This window comes from Narcine bancroftii, chromosome 5 (genome assembly GCF_036971445.1).
Source record: "Narcine bancroftii isolate sNarBan1 chromosome 5, sNarBan1.hap1, whole genome shotgun sequence".
NCBI lineage: Eukaryota > Metazoa > Chordata > Chondrichthyes > Torpediniformes > Narcinidae > Narcine > Narcine bancroftii.
The window spans coordinates 236,504,520-236,517,144 of NC_091473.1; the positions used below are offsets into that span (position 1 = coordinate 236,504,520).

At 40.5% G+C, this 12,625-nt stretch overlaps 1 protein-coding gene across 3 annotated transcripts in view; it reads left to right on the top strand.

Moving 5' to 3' along the window:
• Window positions 1-12,264, top strand: part of timm17a (translocase of inner mitochondrial membrane 17 homolog A (yeast)) — a 33,199-nt gene extending 20,935 nt beyond the window's left edge. Inside the window, exons 1-6 of one of the 3 annotated variants that reach the window (XM_069941736.1) lie at window positions 260-369; window positions 5,952-6,051; window positions 8,351-8,414; window positions 9,549-9,677; window positions 10,452-10,562; window positions 11,432-12,264. In XM_069941736.1, coding sequence (XP_069797837.1) covers window positions 344-369; window positions 5,952-6,051; window positions 8,351-8,414; window positions 9,549-9,677; window positions 10,452-10,562; window positions 11,432-11,502 — 501 coding nt within the window. In that variant the 5' untranslated portion in view covers window positions 260-343 and the 3' untranslated portion in view covers window positions 11,503-12,264. Of the gene's footprint in view, window positions 1-259; window positions 370-402; window positions 562-5,951; window positions 6,052-8,350; window positions 8,415-9,548; window positions 9,678-10,451; window positions 10,563-11,431 lie in introns of those variants that run through there. The other 2 variants (XM_069941735.1, XM_069941737.1) reach the window with 2 other exon arrangements.
• Window positions 12,265-12,625: the final 361 nt, after the last annotated feature.

Here is a 12,625-nt window from a genome sequence, read left to right on the forward strand (position 1 = left end):
ATGAGCCCGAACCGTTGGTTCTCTTTGCACCATAAAGGACACTGTTTGACCTGCTGAGTTTGTCCAACGTTGCCCTTTTCACCTCTTCCTTTCATTCTGACTGACAAGACGCCGAGCCTCTGCACATGCCCCCTTCGGCACCGCCGCGACGCATGCGCCCCTCGCCGCCGCCGCGACGCATGCGCCCCTCGCCGCCGCCGCGACGCATGCGCCCCTCGCCGCCGCCGCGACGCATGCGCCCCTCGCCGCCGCCGCGACGCATGCGCCCCTCGCCGCCGCCGCGACGCATGCGTACGCAGAGGTGGTTGCGTCATCGAGAGCGGCAGACTCGTCACAGAAGAAGATGGAGGAATATGCACGCGAGCCCTGGTAAGCCGGTCGCCGGGGTGGCGGACGATCGAGAGCGGCTGCGGCCCTGGCCTTTAGCTCCGCAAGGCGCCGGTGCGCGTGTTTCCAAGCGATGGAGGGGAGGGGAGAGGGCAGCCGATCGTGGCCAGTGTGGGTTCACTGGTCTAAGGTCAAGGGAATGGAGGTCAAGGAGAGTGGGCATGGCCTGGGGAGGTAGGTACACGGAGGGCTGCCCCCTTCCACCCCCATCCCCACCAAAGCCTGAGGAGGAGGAGATGCAAGGGCAGTAGAAGTCCTTGACTGTCAGAGTGCTGGGAGGGGTACACGGAGGGCTGCCCCCCCCACCCCCACCCCCACCCCCACCCCCACCAAAGCCTGAGGAGGAGGAGATGCAAGGGCAGTAGAAACCCTTGAGGACTGTCAGAGTGCTGGGAGGGGTACATGGAGGGCTGCCCCACCCCCACCAAAGCCTGAGGAGGAGGAGATGTAAGGGCAGTAGAAGTCCTTGACTGTCAGAGTGCTGGGAGGGGTACACGGAGGGCTGCCCCCCCACCACCCCCACCAAAGCCTGAGGAGGAGGAGATGCAAGGGCAGTAGAAACCCTTGAGGACTGTCCAAGTGCTGGGAGGTGTGAATCGAATAGTCTTGGTATTTTGTGGCGTGTTTATCCTGTTTTCCACAGTCCATTCATTGGAAATTTGAGGTGGATGGAACAGGGATAAACACAGTAATTGAGAGGGACTGAATAAAGACTCTGCAATTCAAATTGGGGGGGGTGAATTCGTTGAGTGCACACTAAATATTTAAATCAACGGGAAAAACGTTACCTTTGATCTACTGTTGTTCAGATTTATTGTCAAGAGTACTTACATGACATCACATACGACCCTGAGATTCTTTTTCCTGTGGCCAAGGCAAAATTACCACTTATTGGCATTGCAAAAATAAACTGTACTCAATGTACACATGTAAACAAATAAATGTCACCTGTGCCAATGCAGAGAGGAACAAAAATCAATAAAGTGCAAAAGTAAGAGTCCTCAGATGAGGCCCTGATTGAGTTTGTTGCTGAGGAGACTGATGGAGGAGGGATGGCAGCTGTTCCTGAATGTGGTGGTGCAAGTCTTGTGGTATCTCTTTTCTGATGGCAGCAGCAAGAACAGAGCGTGTGCTGGGTGATGTGGATCCTGGGTGATTGCTGCTGCTCTCCAACGTCATTTGCAAAAGTGAGAAGTGGAATAATCGAGGTGGAAATAGGCATTTTGGGAATATTTACCAGATCACGATGGAAATTTATATTCCCAAGTAACCCAGTTCAGTTTAAATGTCATTTCAATCTAAGTCTGAAGGGTTGAGGGAGGTGGAGTTAACATGGGGGTTTTGGCCCAAAACGTGGACTGTCTATTGCTTTGCATGGATGCTGCTGACCTTGTGTCCTCTTGCACTTTCTTTTGTGTGTGACTGAGGTTGCATTGTCTTTGTTTATTTGGAAGTTGCTTTTCAAAGAATGATGGTGGATGACATTTAAAAAGTACAAATAAATAAATAAATAAATGCACGATGATAGTCATAGTTATTTATCGGTGGCTGACAGGAGATATTAAATGAACACTAAAATGTGAGCGGCGTATCCAGCTCCTAGAAATAGTCTATAGGTCTTTGGATTGGTAATATTTTGGGGAAAAGAGAAAATTGATAAGAAAGAGATGATAAAATATGTCAGTAAGCTGCAAGGAACGTTAAAACCAACCCCAAGAGCTTGTGTAAAAAAAGGAAAATATTTTTAAATACAAGAGAATTAATGCTATTAAATAAGGAACTGGTAGATAAATTATTTTGGGCTTTTCTTCACAGAAATGCATAAACCTTCGGTGCTGAAGGGTCTGTTTTCTATGCTGTAATGTTCTATGGATTTGGAAATAAGGGAAGTCATAGCTGACCAATCAATTCTTTAAGGATATTACTCATATAACTGATAGCCAATAAGCGTATGTGTTTACATTTTCAGTATGCTTTCCCAAAGATCCTATGTAAATTTAGTTAACACAGACAAAAGACGTGAAATCAAGGGTTAAATACTGACATGAATCGACTATTTGTATGCCGGTAAAAGGCAAGGCCTGCAGCTGACGTGGACATTACCCCTCCATAAATCTTCGTCCGCGAAGCCAAGCCAAAGAAGAAAAGAGAAGGCAAGATATGGGGATATAAAGTTAAGGAAGTACTGTAGAGATCAATGCTTAGAATACCGTGGTGCAGAATCTATACTGATGATTAGACAATACTAGGTCAAAATGTGAGGTCATCCACTATGTGGAAAGCAGGGAATTTTTTGTTAAATAGTGGCACATTGGAAAATGTTAAAATTGAGAGTGACCTAAATGTCCTTGAATAAGGGTCACTCAAAAGATCACATGCAGATGCAGTAAGCAAATGGTATGTTTTCTTTTATGAAGGATTTGAGAACGGAAGTAATTGTGTCCTGTCACAATTGTATGGTATCTTAAAGAGACAGTGCTGACAGTATTGTACAGTTTCCTATTCTGATGTAAAATATGCATGCCATGAAGGGAGTTCAGCAAAGATTCAACAAACTTTTTTATAGGATGGCAGATTTGCTGCATGAGGAGAAACTCAAAATTTTGTATTCTCAAAACGAGTGTAGAGGAATGAGATGATCTCACTGAAACATCCATATTCTTACAGTGTGGGTGCAGGGAGGATGTCTTCTGCTTGGCAAGCAGCAGTTTCAGAATGAAGAGGAAGTTTTAACTCAGTAAATTTAGAAAATTTTGCATCCTGGAGGGCTAAGCTGGATCAATCACTTATTTTGTTCAAATCAGAAATCAATTGATTTCTGGATGTTAATGGAATTAAGTGGTATGGGAATAATGCAGTTAGAGATCAGATATGATTTTGTGGTATAGTTGAGTAGGCTAATAGATCTGGGTGACCCACTACCACTTGTGTTCTTGTGGATCAGAGAATACTTTTTTTAACATGCAGCAATCTGGCCTAGAACAGGGGTGGCCAAACATTTTTGATTGTGGGCCACATACAGGAAAATATAAGGAGGCATGGACCAAACAATATTAATGTCTGGCAGTTTTCAACCAGTTAAACTGCAAGAAAAACAGTGATTTTAGACAGAAACCCTCCCTCCCCCCTCCATTTTCTATCGAAATAACTATATGGCACTACTAAACAGTTTAACTGTTGATACTACAGTAGTAATATTGACGTGCTCAATATTACAATAGACATTTCTGTATCCACTGCTCTTTAAATGAATACAATAAAGCAGATTAAAAAAAAAATCTGGGTGCAAAATAAGAAGAGAAGAAAAGATCTCCAACATTCCTCCACAACTCTCAGTAAATATAATTCATGGCCCACCTTAATGATTATGATACAATGTTTAAATCAGCAAGTAGGCTATTAAAGTTAACAGATTCCTTGCAAATCAAATACACCCCCTTCAATTCTGTGAAAAAGTATTCATTTTCCCACAGTGTCTGAAATTTTTGGCACTCCCTTGCTATTTTCTGTCTTTTTTGTTCCACCATGTTTAATCAACTGAGGTTGGTCTAGTAGTTGTTCTAAATGGCAGTAACATGTGTTGTCTCAAAGGAGTGCAATGTTCATTCAGTGCACTTGTTAAAGACTGTGTTCTGACAGGCCACTTAAAAATGTAGTTTAGTTATCACCCTGTACAAAAACAAAGGCGAGAAATCAGACTGCTCAAACTACAGGGGAATCACGTTGCTCTCCATTGCAGGCAAAATCTTCGCTAGGATTCTACTAAATAGAATAATACCTAGTGTCGCTGAGAATATTCTCCCAGAATCACAGTGCGGCTTTCGCGCAAACAGAGGAACCACTGACATGGTCTTTGCCCTCAGACAGCTCCAAGAAAAGTGTAGAGAACAAAACAAAGGACTCTACATCACCTTTGTTGACCTCACCAAAGCCTTCGACACCGTGAGCAGGAAAGGGCTTTGGCAAATACTAGAGCGCATCGGATGTCCCCCAAAGTTCCTCAACATGATTATCCAACTGCACGAAAACCAACAAGGTCAGGTCAGATACAGCAATGAGCTCTCTGAACCCTTCTCCATTAACAATGGCGTGAAGCAAGGCTGTGTTCTCGCACCAACCCTCTTTTCAATCTTCTTCAGCATGATGCTGAACCAAGCCATGAAAGACCCCAACAATGAAGACGCTGTTTACATCCGGTACCGCACGGATGGCAGTCTCTTCAATCTGAGGCGCCTGCAAGCTCACACCAAGACACAAGAGAAACTTGTCCGTGAACTACTCTTTGCAGATGATGCCGCTTTAGTTGCCCATTCAGAGCCAGCTCTTCAGCGCTTGACGTCCTGCTTTGCGGAAACTGCCAAAATGTTTGGCCTGGAAGTCAGCCTGAAGAAAACTGAGGTCCTCCATCAGCCAGCTCCCCACCATGACTACCAGCCCCCCCACATCTCCATCGGGCACACAAAACTCAAAACGGTCAACCAGTTTACCTATCTCGGCTGCACCATTTCATCAGATGCAAGGATCGACAATGAGATAGACAACAGACTCGCCAAGGCAAATAGCGCCTTTGGAAGACTACACAAAAGAGTCTGGAAAAACAACCAACTGAAAAACCTCACAAAGATAAGCGTATACAGAGCCGTTGTCATACCCACACTCCTGTTCGGCTCCGAATCATGGGTCCTCTACCGGCACCACCTACGGCTCCTAGAACGCTTCCACCAGCGTTGTCTCCGCTCCATCCTCAACATCCATTGGAGCGCTCACACCCCTAACGTCGAGGTACTCGAGATGGCAGAGGTCGACAGCATCGAGTCCACGCTGCTGAAGATCCAGCTGCGCTGGATGGGTCACGTCTCCAGAATGGAGGACCATCGCCTTCCCAAGATCGTATTATATGGCGAGCTCTCCACTGGCCACCGTGACAGAGGTGCACCAAAGAAAAGGTACAAGGACTGCCTAAAGAAATCTCTTGGTGCCTGCCACATTGACCACCGCCAGTGGGCTGATAACGCCTCAAACCGTGCATCTTGGCGCCTCACAGTTTGGCGGGCAGCAGCCTCCTTTGAAGAAGACCGCAGAGCCCACCTCACTGACAAAAGGCAAAGGAGGAAAAACCCAACACCCAACCCCAACCAACCAATTTTCCCTTGCAACCGCTGCAATCGTGTCTGCCTGTCCCGCATCGGACTGGTCAGCCACAAACGAGCCTGCAGCTGACGTGGACTTTTTACCCCCTCCATAAATCTTCGTCCGCGAAGCCAAGCCAAAGAAGAATCTAGTAATCTAGAGTGTAATGCTTTGTAAAGTTGTAGAATTTTACCACCTGGTTCGTGTGCCCATTCTTTAGTTGACATTTTAATATTTTTTGTTTTATTTCTTGATGGATCAGATACCACTGATGTGCAGAAGGAGACACAAAAACTGCAGATATTGGAACCTGGTTGAGCAGTATGCTTAAATTTAGCATGGTACAGGGTTTCTCGGCCCACTACGTACTGACAAAAGTTTATATTTTGCTACTAATGCTCAACATACAAGTAATGTTTTATCTTTCTCATTAGCCCTTGGAGAATCGTTGATGACTGTGGAGGTGCCTTTACAATGGGTGCCATAGGTGGTGGAATATTTCAGTCTATTAAAGGCTTCAGGAATGCTCCAGTGGTAAGTCACTTTATATTTTTATTGATTTTTTTTTTTGCTTTGAATGAAATCAATGATTGATGAGCCATAGCCCTCTGGGATGTAAAATTTCCTAAATTTACTGAGTTAAAATTTTCTCCTCATTTTAATCTGGTTCCTATTCTAAAACTGTGACTTACCAAGCAGAAGCCCTGCACCCACACTAAGAACATGGATGTTTCAATAAGATTAATCTCTCATTCCTCTACACCAGGGGTGTCAAACTCAAATTCACAGAGGGCCAAAATTAAAAACTTGGACTAAGTCGTGGGCCAAACTAAATATTTATTGAAAATTTTCAACAACATCTGCATGTTTTCTCTTCTTTCAACATATGTAATGTTAAACTTTTTCTTATTAAAATATGTGTTTAATAATAGTTTTGGTTAAACTCTTTCCAGAAGAAGCATTAACAAATGAGAAATAAAATATTCAATAAATAATATTTCTCTATAGCCTTTAAGCTCCTTTTAAATGTATTTTTTTTTCACAAGCCAACAAGTCAAAACAATAACAACTTGCTTCAATGACAAACAGGTTTGTCTTTTAAAATGATGAACATATAGTCTGCCTCCCACCTGTCTTGAAAGGTCCTGTTTTCTGTCTTTCGTTTGGCCATTTTTCGTAAGGGGTTTATTACATGTGAGTTAGGCGACAGGTCACAGAAGCTAATGAAAGTAAACAGAGGAGGTGGGGGCGATTAGCGGGCTGACGGGCCGGCGCCAACGCATTTGCAAAGCATTCTGGGATTTGTAGTATTAGCTGTGCATGCGCTATACTGGCGCGGCGGCCAGCGGGCCAGCTCTAATACATATTTGATATGATCTTGCGAGCCAAATATAATTATATCACGGGCCAAATTTGGCCCGCGGGCCTGAGTTTGTCATGTGTGCTCCACACTTTAGAAAATACAAAGCTTGTCTAATCAGTCTCCTCACACAGCAAATCTGCCATCTCATGAAAAAGTTTGTTGAATCTTTGCTAAACCCCCCTTGATGGCATGCACTGTCTTTGATCAGATAAGGAAGCTACACAATATTGTGTGTGCTGTCTCATTAAGATACCAAAAATTAAGACAGGATATGATTACTCCTGTTCTCATTACAGCATAGAAAGGAACACATCCCATTTGCTTACTGCACTTGTTTTAACTTTTGAGTGCCCCTTGTTCAAGGTTATTTAGGTCGCTCTCAGTTTTAACATTTTGCAAAGTCATGTTTGATTTTTTTTTTCTCTCATGGACTGTGGGATAAGGTAAAAATGTTTCATTTCTTTCATATAGTGTCTTGGTCCTGCTTTTATATGTCAGATTGATGGGCTAAAATTTTGCTTTTATAGTTGCAATGAGGCCAATTACACTATGAAACTGACAACAATTTTTGAAATTTGTTGATTTATGGTGAAATTCATTGTCTAGGAGTTTCAGTTGTTGATTCCATATTCCTTCATTGGATAATTTCTCAACATAATATTAAAAAGTAGTGAATTAATGTAAAGCTTATGGAGTTGGTCATATAGAATCAGACCCTTTGCCACACCATGCCAACTGCCATTATTTGGTTAGACATTTGGAAAGCATTTGACTGTAAAGCACATTGATGTTATGGATTCATTATGAGGTGTAAATGAGCTTTTAATGTACAACAAATGTTCATTGCTGTTTAGCAACTTCTAGTTTAAAACAAATTTTATACATTCGTCATGTAATAATCTCAAGTAAATATTCAAAAATAGAACAATTTAATTTGCCCCACCCCCAAAGTTTCTATCCCATTTGTTCCAATTTTAACCTTGTGCTTTGTAAAATGAGATTTTAAAAGTTGTGCTTTATTTCTTTGTTGATAATGAGAATCATTTAATGTGAATAGCTATCCAGGCAGCTTCATAACATCAATTTTCCTGGATCTTGTAGAACTCCATAGCTGATGTCTGAAAGCAACAAGTATCAGAAAAGAGGAAAGTTCCTACCGTGTTGCTTTGGTTTTACGCAATCTTTCGGTAGCAGAATCCTTTGAATTAGGTTTGAGCTGAACGTCCACTGCTCTTGATTCCTTGAATTATATTTGTGAAATACACGTTTGTTACTAAATTTGGTGTGAACTTCCTCAAGTTTCATAAATGTATAAAGGAGGAGGTGAGCCAGCCATTGGTTTAAAAAATTGATTAACTGTGCGTAACTTGTTATGACATAGACATTTGGTAAGTTGTACTGTTATTACAGAGTGCATTTGTTGTCATTAGAATTTGCTTCCAATTTTTTTTTTGTCTTGTCTTCAACAAGGGAATGAGTCATCGATTTCGTGGAAGTTTGACTGCAGTTAAGACCAGAGCTCCTCAGTTAGGAGGTACATTAGTTGTCTTTTCATTGTGATAAGTTTGTTTAATTTTAAGAACTAACGGCCCATCTAATAGTCTTTTTTAAAGTATTTTTTTCAGAAAATGTAGCTAACTCATTGATGGAGTCCTCACTTGCATTTACTCCATTCCTTGTTCATACTGCCCCTCTTCCACCCCCTTGAGCAAATAGGACAGAGATGTCTCTTGGGTCTCACCTTTCAGCCAAACAGCCTTTGTATCTAGCACATCATCCTTTGGCATTTCCACCACTTCAACAAGATCCTACCACTCGTCACATCTTTCCTTCACCCATTTCTGTTTATTGCAGGGGCCACTCTGTTTCTGTGGCTTTCTGGTTCGCTCATCCCTTTCCCCGTTGCCACATTGTTTGGCCTTCTCCTCAGCCAAGATAAGACCCAATGAAAAATTGTAGAACCACACCTCAATCAACCTAGGTAGTCTATGACCTGGTAGTCTGAGCAATAAATTTTACAACTTTAGGTACCCTTCACCCCACACTTCATGTACTCCTTTTCTCACTGACTATTCACTTCTCTCTTTCTCCCCAACCTTTCCCTCCAATGTCATCGAGTTTAATTCTTCTTCCCACCTGGCCCTATCTGTCCATCATTTCCTCACCTGGTTCTACCTATTCCCTGCCAGCCTCCACATCTTTAAATTAACTATCTCCCCTCTGCATCCTTCAGGAAGGTCTTGGCCTGAATGACAATTATCCCTTTGTCTCTAAAGATGCTGCCTGACACACTAAATTCCTCCAGCAATTTTTTTTTTGTTGCTCCCGTATCATCTGATGAAGTGTTGCTTCCTTAGTGTAATTTGAATAGAATAGCCTTAATTGCGCACTTTGGAATATGTTCGATATTTGTATATACTAGAAAAAGAACAGGAGATTACATCAGAATGAAAAGTTGGAATAAAAGGCTCATTTTAAAAACTGTATACATAAAAATGTTAGATGTTTAATACATTTACCGATTAGTCAATTTATAACTGTTTTTCTCTAATTTATCAGAACCTTGAGACCTGGCAATAATATAATCAGTGGGTTATATCATCGCTGAGTGCATGCACATTATGATTTTAATTGCAAACAAACATTTTAATTCTTTTTTTCACTTTAGGGAGCTTTGCCATATGGGGTGGTCTGTTTTCAATGATTGACTGCGGTTTAGTGAAGGTCCGAGGAAAAGAAGATCCGTGGAATTCCATCACCAGTGGAGCTTTAACAGGAGCAATATTAGCTGCAAGAAGTAAGTGAAATTTTCAAAGATGTGGTGAAGCTTGCAGCTAGGATGCAGTCACTTAGAAATTGTACATGACATTTTGGTTGTGAAAGTTAAAACTTCAATTTTTCTAAGCCAGTGATTACCCAGTAAATCTGTGAAAGTATCCTGTCGTACTTCTATTGCATGTTTTCACCATTTTGTAGTCTCAATCTACAATTAGGATTCTAATCCAGGTAATACTTTAGTTTATTTATACTCTTGTCATGTTTTTCTATTCAATATCTCTTGGCATGATGTGAAATTTTGTAAGAAGTGTTTATTTGTTTGAGATGGTATTCTCGACGCATTAAGAATTTGAATCTCGAGGATCCCATTAAGCATATATTTTGTACATATTTGCTGTAATTGAATTTCATACCCTGCTGCCTTGCCCACTCCCATCATTTTATCAATACATCTCTTCTCCCTGTTGAATTTATGGATTTAATTTTAGCACATCAAATCTGGTCACCGAAGAATGTACTTGGATCATAAAATCAGTCCCTGAAGAGCCTTTTGTAAAATTGCTAACTTGTACTCTCTGCTCTCAGAAATTATATTCCTATTCAGCACTCTCCATGGTATTTTTCAAGTTTCCCAAATCATGCCTTGTCTATGTGCAACCTATTCCTCTACTGTCAAAAATAATGTTAATTTTATTCCTTTCAGAAAGAAATCCATAATATTCTCATCCTACCCTTTATTCTTACTGTGTTAAGCATTTATTGTAGTTCATAAACTGTGGACGTTTTCACTTAGATGGTCCAGTGGCGATGGTGGGATCTGCAGCTATGGGAGGAATTCTACTCGCTTTGATTGAAGGGGCTGGTATAATGCTCACACGATTCGCTTCAACACAATTTCCAACAGGTAAGTTGTAACCACCAACTAATTTGGAATTGGCAGGATTGCATGGATGGGTTATTCTGCAAGTAATTTGCCTGGTGGGACAATTAACAGGAACCATTAAATAATATGCTTGTTCTTTAACTGAAGCTTCTGCTTTTCTTCTTTGTGTTCCGGCTGTCATTTGAGTTGTGCATTGATAGCTCGTTGAATTAGGCTGCTCAGTTTTTTTAAAAGAAACACTGCTCTCTAATTAGTGCCCTTTCCCAGAATTGCATGTTTATATTCCTCCAACCTAATTTCTTCCCCTTTCGGAGTGTTAGTCTCTTTTTTAAAGTCACAAATGATACACGTTGAGTACAACGAAGATGGCTTATCTCCTTGTATTAATCTTTTGTTACAATTGCCCACTGCATCACCCCACGTTACTAACGGACGTTAGTCTTTGGTTAAAAATGCAGTCTTCATGATTTTAAACTTCCCTGGCTTAAACTTAAGTTAAACAGAAATAAAAATGAGGCCTGAAGACTTTACCATGCTACATTTGAACCATATCTTAATTTCAAGCATTTTGTTATAAAAGGAAATTAGCATACCCAGTTATGGATTGTTCACAATTACAACATGGATATAAAAATACAAGATCAACTATAATTTAAAAAAAAAGAAAATAACCTTATGAAAAACATTGCAAAGTAAATATTAATTCTGTAAACTATAAAGCTACAAGAAACTAGCCTATTTTGAATAATATTGTGCTGGGTTAATATTGCAATGCTTATATAATTAGAAGGTGCAACACAAATTATGATTAGATTGTTTCTTGCAATTACTTTGGGTAAAGTGTATTTTGTAAAGATAATCAAACTGATCCTTCTTTTGTCCCCTTGTAGGTCCACAGTTTGCGGATGACCCAACTCAGCTACAAACGCCATCATTTGGTGAATACCGACAATATCAGTGAATTGGTTTGTTTTCTGGGTGCTGAGAGCATCCTCTGAAGTACACTTATATATGTGGTCGCATGTAACCAAATTTAAGGTAGTTTATATTGCAAGGTTGGTGTCGTTAAAATGGCCTTGGTAGAAAATCTAAATAAAAGATGGATTTTCTTTGGCCTTGTAATATATGTATATATGGTATATGCCAGATATTAGAAATGTTATGTGATTTGAGATTATTTTTGTGCCTGACTTTTGTATGTTCTCTGGTGAATATATTTGTAAACAAATCTTACTGGCATTATAGGAAATATTGTCACTTCAAACCTAGCAAAATATGAGATATCTGACCTTCCAGGCAAATTGTTATTTCATTTGAAAATGAAGTATTCAAGGCTAATCTTGATTAAAAATTTAAGATTTCACTTTCAACTTTTTAGCATGCCATGTGCACACTTGCTCTGGCAAGTGTGTTTTGATATAGCCCATTAGAAACTGGTGATGAATATGAAACATGGTAATTAAATTACTTTTAATTGTATGAATTCAGATTGTAAGAATACTTTTACTGTATCGAGTGAAAGGGAGGTTAGGCACAGTGTTCAAGAAAGAACATTAGAATTTTTCTGTCAATATTGTAATTGCACCCCTTGCAAAAGATTTCATTTAGGGTTAAGGTATAATGAAGATTACTAACAGAATGAGATCTTAATTTTGTTTTGCTGAATATTGTTCTGGCAAACAGGAGACTATATCAATAAATTAGTTATGTGCCATTACATTGATATTTGTTTCCATTTTCACTTATTGCTAGGAGAAGTTATGAAACTATTTAACTGAAATGTTCCCTAGCTTTTGTCAACTTGTTAAACAATTTACTGATTTTTTTCCACTGTGAGTCAGTTATCTGTTAAAGCTCTGCACGCCTTAAATCTGACATGAAATAACAGCCAAAATGTTTGACTAACCTACAATTTTTTGCAAAGCAGGGTTTACACCTGATCGTACCCTTAAGCAAACGAAGGGTGGGGGTGGGCGGGGGAACCTCAATTAGTAAAATCATTTGTTTAAGGTAAGTAGACGAAAGTTTTTCAGGAGACATCAAGGTCAGTTTTTAAAAACACAGAATGGTAGGTGTCTGGAATG